Source organism: Nothoprocta perdicaria, unplaced genomic scaffold (assembly GCF_003342845.1).
Source record: "Nothoprocta perdicaria isolate Ctin4 unplaced genomic scaffold, notPer1 scaffold_128, whole genome shotgun sequence".
In the NCBI taxonomy this organism is placed as follows: Eukaryota; Metazoa; Chordata; class Aves; order Tinamiformes; family Tinamidae; genus Nothoprocta; species Nothoprocta perdicaria.
This window is the reverse complement of record NW_020454405.1, coordinates 467857-475760: the sequence shown is the minus strand read 5'-3', so window position 1 is coordinate 475760 and position 7904 is coordinate 467857. Positions and strand designations below refer to the sequence as shown.

General features: G+C 43.8%; 1 protein-coding gene across 1 annotated transcript in view; it reads right to left on the bottom strand.

Moving 5' to 3' along the window:
* Positions 1 to 6339: 6339 nt before the first annotated feature.
* SKAP2 (src kinase associated phosphoprotein 2) overlaps positions 6340 to 7904 on the bottom strand; it is a 116843-nt gene continuing 115278 nt past the window's right edge. Inside the window, exons 12-13 of the mRNA XM_026033341.1 lie at positions 7255 to 7356; positions 6340 to 6849 (exon numbers count right to left, since the gene is read on the bottom strand). Of these exons, the coding sequence (XP_025889126.1) occupies positions 7264 to 7356 (93 nt within the window). The 3' untranslated portion in view covers positions 6340 to 6849; positions 7255 to 7263. The remainder of the gene's footprint in view (positions 6850 to 7254; positions 7357 to 7904) is intronic.

The window sequence follows — 7904 nt, the reverse complement described above, 5'->3', positions numbered from 1 at the left end:
AGCCGCTAATAAGGATTATGATGAATGTAGGCTGAACAGCTATTGTAATTTCAGTTAATACGTTTAGCATATAGTAGGTCTACTGTTACCRTGAACTAGACAGAATTATTGAAATAATTGCCCGAATTATCAGAATTAATTAATAATCAGACACTGTTTACCAAATGAAATAAATAGGCTCCCAGGAATTGGTCAGTAGGCAGTGCTCTTTCTCTTCAATGGTCCGTAAGTGTCATTCTGGTTATTTTTAGACTAAATTAATATAAAACGTTTTCTGCAAATTCAGATGATATCTAGGCAAGGGTGCTGTTCATGAAGGCCTCCTTTGTGGGGGACTTTCGGGGACACCAACCAGAATGTGCAAAATAAAATCCTGTTGAAATGTGTTATCTTTCCTGTTYAATGCAACGAGCAGGATGAATCCCCCATGCAGGCTGCCTATGCTCCTAGGAACCCTCAGTGTGTCTGATAAACAGGGCGTGCAAACAAGGACCCGTCGCCTCACGGCACCATTTGCTGCTATGCTCTCAGGTCGGGCTGTAACTCAGAATCCTGATCCACTCCTGATGTACCTACATAAACTATAAACATAAACATGACYTCATTAGAGATGCTCGGCAGTAACGAGGCAGCCATGGGCCCAAGGTAGCGTCCCCCACTCATTAGCAAGGATCAGTTTTGAGCAAAGGGCCAACCAGGTGGGTGTTTCTCCTCTAGTGCTTGCCTAAGCCAGGCCACCACTGGTGCAAATCTAGGTTCATTTTTCTACACCTGAAAGACAGGTTTGACCCAACTCTGGAGCAATCTGGTATTTCAGGAAGCTGCATGTGTTCTCCTCTTTGTAATTTTGCATGATACATGGCTGCAGGAGAGCAGCAAGAGACAGCACAAATCATAAAAGCAGCTTAGGAGGAGATGTTGGTGTGGACAACGTGTTTGYACTTGGAGGCTTTGCTCGCATCACTTCTCTGAGAGGTAGCCCAACCACTGAGCTAAGAAACTCGCTTCCTGAGCACTGCCCCTGGTCAGGGTTGGCCACAAGCCCACAAAGACCCAGAGCTCACCTGGGGTGGCCCTCAAAAGGCCCCAGGTCCAAGGGGCAGCCTCACTCCAGCAGCAGCGAGGTGCCCACATTACAACCCAACCCAACCGCAGCCTCAGAAACTCAGCACTGAATGGGCAGGAACCTCATGACAGGCCTTCCAAAGCGATACTAGGTCTCTTATTTGATAATGTGGTGTGTCTGTTTTGTTTGTGAAGTAATGGAAATTTAGATGCAAAGATTAACCACTATTTTCATTTTGATCTAGTATCTGAAAAAGAATCATAAAATTAGACTGAAGACAGTGGGAGGAAAAAAAAAAAGATGGACTGAAAAATGGAGCCTAGAGTACTCTGGTGGTACAGGCAAACAAAAACTGATGCCACCAAAGACACACAGTGTTTAACAACAGGCTCCTAACATAATGCACTTTAAGAGCACTGTCACAATGGACAACATGAGCAACAGAAAAGGGAAGATACTCAAAACAGAGCCCTTAAACAACTGGAAATAGCATAAAACCACTATTGAAATACCATTTTTCAATAATAAAAACGTATAGTCACACTGCCATGACCATGCAGACATGGTCATGCAGACCTTGCAGACCTTTTAGAAATGAAAAGCGGCATCAAAATCTGATTATAAGTGAATACATAATAAAATCTGCTCTTTCCCTCAACGTACGTATGTATGTACGTACGTGCATTCATCCCTGGCTGCCTCTAAACGTAAGGGGAAAACGGCAATCCTCTTGGAACTGGGCAATGGAAAAGGAAGGAGGTCCTGGCTTCCCTGATGCCATGTGGCTGAAGATTTCATCTTTCCCACCCAAACCAAARGCCAGGACTGAGAAGTGCCAGGAAGAGGCCACCCCGATTGTCAGCCTGTGTCTGCTCTGCTCTTCCCACGGTGTCCCCATCAGATGTCACTGTCCGAACGCAGTGCTGGGCCACGCCAGCCTTGGGCTGCCCTCCTGCTGCAGGTGGGACTCACAAGGATCCCAGTGAGTCCCATCCAGGGGGGCACTTTGGGAGCGCCGCACATCCCGGCTGGAGCACGACGTGCACAACCAAAGCGCTGGTTGCTCGAGACTTGACAAGCCCCATGGCACGACTTGGAAACATAAAACCCATTCCAGCARGCTGGAAGTGGCCAAACTGGTAATGTTCCTCTGCCAGCTTAAATCCTCCTTTCCACTGTACCTAAATGCGGATTTTTTTTTCATTTCACAGCATAAACTTTCAAGTGTTGTTGTAAAATGCTCATTAACCATCAAATATCTTTATGGAATAGCCTTTGTTTTACAACAGAAGGTGAATGGAAGTTTGTTGTTYGGGTTGGGAGACGTGCAGGATGCTTTGAGATAAAAGCTCCAACACACCAGTCTGCAAAAAATGAATACAGATGAATGGGTTTCAGTGGCATTTGCAACTATCTGCCTCTCTGCCTACCAGCAGCTCCTGTTTTCTAGCTGCCTGCATCACTATGCTGTGTTCTCCCGCTCATTGCTACAAGGTGACATCTTGTGTTTTTCCTTTTTCTTTTTTTTTTTTCATGATTATAAGACTTGCTCTTCCCAGAAGGCTAGGAAGGAGCTGACATCTCAGGCTTTAAATTTGACTCATGGTGGCGTATCCTGCAGCGCACAGGTTGTTCCTCTAGTTGGCTTTGGATCCAGTTCCCTCTGGACTTCTCTCTGTGGTGAGATCTCTTTTTGAATAAGAGCAGAGCTCCAGGCAGCAGAAAGAGAATTGTCTAGACCCTTTTACAAAATCATTCCTAAATAAATGCATAAATGGCCCTAATACAATGACTCAGGCTTTATCACTGCCTGTTCTGTTTTACAACATAATGGGGAAAAGAAATGCATGCTCCTTGGCACAGCGTAGTGCGATGAGAAAAGTGGTACCCCTTTGACTCACACATTCTGCCATGATCCTGGCTTCCCTTTAGCTCTTCCTTTAGCAGCGAGAGACTGGCTAAGTCATAATTTCGTTCCAAAGGCATGAAATATTGTGCTTATACCCATCTGAATCCCAGATTCCAAGCCTGTAGGCTGAAGCCTGTTTGTGCTGGCCCCGCACAGCATGGCAGGGGATACAGGGCAGGAAATGAAGGCTAGAACAGAGATGCAGCTTTGGCAGCACACTCCTCCCTGGGCTCCGTGTCAGTGTTTCTCTAAATAAAGATGGAATTAAGCAGATACTTGTCTGAGAAATGTCAACTTCAGAGAATGTCTGGCTAGCGAAGGTCTCGCGGTGTATCAGTACACTGTGCTACGTAAAGCTGTTTATACAGGTTCCATGCACATAGTCTCACAACTACCTATTAAGAGACATTTCTTGTCAACTTGAAGGACACCGACGGGAGCAACCAAAGGCTTGCACAGCTGAACAGCATCCCATGGTCACCTACCTGTGGACTGCCACCCTGTTTTGGTATTGTGCAGCTTCCCTACTGATCCCAGGGAGCTTTATGAAACCACAGTTTGCTTCTACATCTACAACTTCGTTTCTCTCTACCTGAAATAGAAAAATAGATTTCTATCTTTTGGCTACCGAGAATACTGTGTCTCTTTTTTGTTTAGTTCACCTTATGAAAATAATTGCATCTCTTTCAGAAAGAAGACAAAGTACTGAGGAAAAGACTCTTTGAAACTGTTCTGCCTATTTCTGAGTTATTGTTCTGACAGTCCGATCCAGAATCAAAGGGACTCAACTGCTTCTCAATTTCAGTGGTCTTCGGTTCGGGTTATGAAAGGTTACACTCCCTTTAAAGGCCTATGATCCTTTTAATGCTGCATCATGGCACCAACTGCAGAGACAAAAAAGACCAAAGTTTATGCATTTGGCTTCATATATATGGTGGGATTCTAATTAGTCTTCCTATTTGGCTTGTGTCTAGTCAAAGCAAGTTTTTTATCGGTAAGAGAGGAGCAAAGGGTAAGCTGATGCACATCATGTCTTTAAATCTTACCCTCAGACCTCACTGGTAGAAGAAACCAGCACAAACGCCACCATCAGCACGTGCAATTAGTGGCAGCAGGTACAGGGAGGTAAATCCTAACTAGACACTGGCAAAACGCGCGAGGCAGCTATACACACAAGTACACAAAATAACAGTAGGCAGTAGGATGGTTATATCCGGGTGCCTTGGCAATAAAATGCATTTGTATTACCCTTACTACTCTGAATAAATTCAAATGACAGCCCCATTTCATTTCTTCATTCAGTCTGGAGGCCAGATGGCATTAGAATCATTTACTTCACCTTGTTGTGCTTAATTACTACAATCAACACACTATTTTCCAAATTAATCATAACAAAGTAATTTCATTAGTAACACAGCAGGCTGTTGAATTATTAGCATCATAACAGTTTGCAAACAATTAAACTTTATTTGAACCTTAAAAATTTGCAGACTAGAACATTATTGTAAGATCTAATGGCAGGATCGTACAGATTCAGAACAGAGCAAATAATGGAGTAAAATGCTGTGCAAAAGATGACTTACTATCCCCTTTTTTAAAAAAGTTAGCTGTCCTCCTGCTTACAGCGAGGCAAAGGGAACCTAAGTGATGGAAATAAAGCAATTTTCTAACATGGGGTTTTGTTTAAGCGGTATTAAGGGCGGTTTTCTTATCCAAAAAAGGCCATGGTATTCGCAAAGCCCTAAAGTAAACAGTTTATGTGCGTGGCGTTGTTGGTTTAGTCCAAGGCGCTACCAGCGAGCCGCAGAACAGCCCGCTCGGCTCTCCGGCTCTGGATTTTCAGGCACTTTGTTTATTTAACTCCCGTGGGCACTGGGAAAAGGTGAGGGAGGGAGAGGGGGAAAAAAATAGGGGGGGATAAAAAGCCTAAAGGGCCAGGGAACTAGGGACAAAAGCCCCTTGGCGGCTCCCATCGCTGGGGGAAGGACTCCCTCTCCTGGAGCAAGAGCAAAGGGACGCGGGCCCCGCGCCGCAGCCCGGGGGGACGGCGCCGCCGCTGCTGCCGAGCCACGAAAAGCTGCTGCCATCTGCTGCCGAGCGGCCGCAGCGACCGCCGGGCCCGGCGCCGCCGCCGGCCCCGGCCCGACNGCCGAGCCCCGGCCCGCCGAGCCCCGGCCCGCGCAGGCCGCGGGGCCCGCACAGGCCCCGGCCTCGCAGCCCGCGGGGCCTCCCTGTGGTCGCTGCCGCCCCTAGCGCCTCCTTTCTCCACCACAGAGGGGAAGGTGGCGGCTCCGGGCGCTACGGAATTAATAAGGAGACATTTGGGGGCGCAGATTTATTAGGCGGCCGTGTTAACAAGGGAGCGGGAGCTTTTGTGGGCGCGACATGAACGCRTCCCGTGCTGTACACAAGCCCCGAGTGCGCTTGATGAATTAAAGTGGTGGGAGATCTGAAGACCATAATCTATCATTTTAATGCCTCACAGATAACATACAGAATCAATTTCAATGGCTATTTCTTTGAAAAAAAAGATCGTAGGAAAGGTCTCTACCCTATTTGACTCCTGCTCAAAATCTGCGTACCAGAAAGAAAAACAAATTTAGTTAAAGCCCAGCATCCTCGCTGATTAGACTCCGCATTGGATCCTTCTAAACTAATGTTACCTTTTAACCCGCGTGGTTTCCAGGGCCTGCCTGAAGCGTAAACAGCGCGAGCGAGGACATGGGGACCTGCTCAGGCTCAGCGAGTCGCGGGCTGGCCTGACCTGCCTCCCTGGCAGCTGAAGGGTCCCACAAATCAACTGTGTGGGAGGACTCAAAAAAGTTGATCCTGCAGCTCCCAGCGAAACACATCCCCGAAAGGCGAGGAGCTAAAGCATTAACTCTGCCTTGTCCAGCACTTGTGCACAAGGGAGAATGTTCTACTTGGCTTCTTGTTTGCACGGATGCTTTTTGCCACAAAGTTCTAGATTTGGTACTAAGAAGTGCGGAGTTATCCCTTACTAACTATAACATTGAATTGAGTCTGTACCGCAGTTCACACATGTAACAAGAGACCCAGATTTGACTCTCAAAGGATCTGTAAGCAACAGGTAAAAAGAATATTTAATCACCAACCCTGAAAAAAAMCCCACTTACTATTTATCTCATGTTGGTTTATCTAAGATAGCTTTTCTTAACAAGTCTTTTGCCAATTTTTCACAATTTCTGTTTGTATCCACGGCAATTATACCAATTGATCTGATTTATAGTAGCAAAGGAGCCCATATTTTATTTTGTGATATTGAAAAATATTCTGATAACAAAATATTATCTGACAATACTAAAAATACATGCAAAAATAAATCTGTAGAAAAGTAAAAATAATCACTTTGAAGCATAATATCTTTAAAAYTCGCATTGTTACATAAGAATTTCCTTTGATTTTCCTAGGAAGTTACAAACAAAATATACAGTAAACCGCTCCATCAAAAGATTAATAAATGCATGAAGTGAATAATAATTTGCTTCTTTCAGAGTTCAGCTTGTTTTAATTTGAGTAACAAACAGAGCCAAGTGCAATGAAACAACAGAAACCTACAAAAATACAGAGAGCTGCTAATATGTGCAAGCAAAAGGCAACAGGCAGTATTTGATTGTTTGTACCYCACATGTTAATTATCATCTATTTCATTTCTCAGCATTACAATTGTTTAAAAAGACAAACATTTCCTCAAAATGATGATCAGTTTTCAATATTTTCAGTGTTTGGTGTATATGGCTGTGCTCCGACTGCGTTCACTGAAACCACGAAATGTGTCCGGCAGAATCCTCCTTCGGAGGCCRGCTCCGAACTGCAGCTGCACGCGGCTCCCGGCTCCAACTGCAGATTTCTCCTGATTAGGAAGAAGGAAGTTGGCAGCTCATCATTAGCCAAAAAAAGACTCGGACAAACACAGAAAGCACAGCCCAAATATCTATCCCCTTCCACAGATTTCTGTATAGAGAGATACATGTAGATTACGCAAGTAACAAAACTATGTTATTTTACCCTCCCCTCCCAAAAAATCATTAAAAGGAAACAAGTTTAATAAAATGTATCCTATTTTATTTTGCACACTGTGGTTTAATATTTCATACAGAATCCCAGAAGAAGTGCTTTAATTGAACCTTCAATATATTTTGCCATAATCTTTACGTTAACAGTACTTCTACAAAGGTTCCAGGAAAGAAATACTTATGAAACAGAGAACAAGGGAACATATAAGCCATTACAGAAGATTGGATTAAAATGTACTTACCCAGGCCTCTCAAATATCATACATCTCCATTATGTAGGCTTTAGGCACCAAGCCAATGGTTCCCTTCATTTCTCCTACCCACCAGCCAAATCTATTGTACTCCTAATTGAAAACAATATGCAATATTAACCTTTAGTCTGATATAAACGCAATAGAGTTTTGTATGCAACTCCTTATGGATGCTTCCTCTTATACRCAGTTATAATCATTTCAACGGAAAATTAAAACATTATATCTTTTTGTWAGAGGCATTCACAGGCAGAATTAGGCAAGGAGAGAAGTTAAATTTTCAAAAGGCCAGGCATACTGAGGAAAATTTCTTAATTATGGCCACGCTTGTCTACAACACATACTAAAAATAGCTGATCTCTCCATCTGATATTCTTCACAGGCATAAACATCTTGTCTTTGTAACTAATAAAACAATGCTATCAACAGAGATGCTTTCAGTTTCACAAGGCTAAACTCTAGGAAACTCACAACCAACTTTTTAAAAATAATACTTTGCTCAAATGGTAAAGGAACTCTGTGCATCTAATACATGCTCTCTTTTTATGGACAAAGTCTACTATTGCTTTAGGCTTGCAGAAAATTTTACAGCAGATCTCATATGTCTGACAGATGACTAATGTACTTTCGTTTGAAATTTG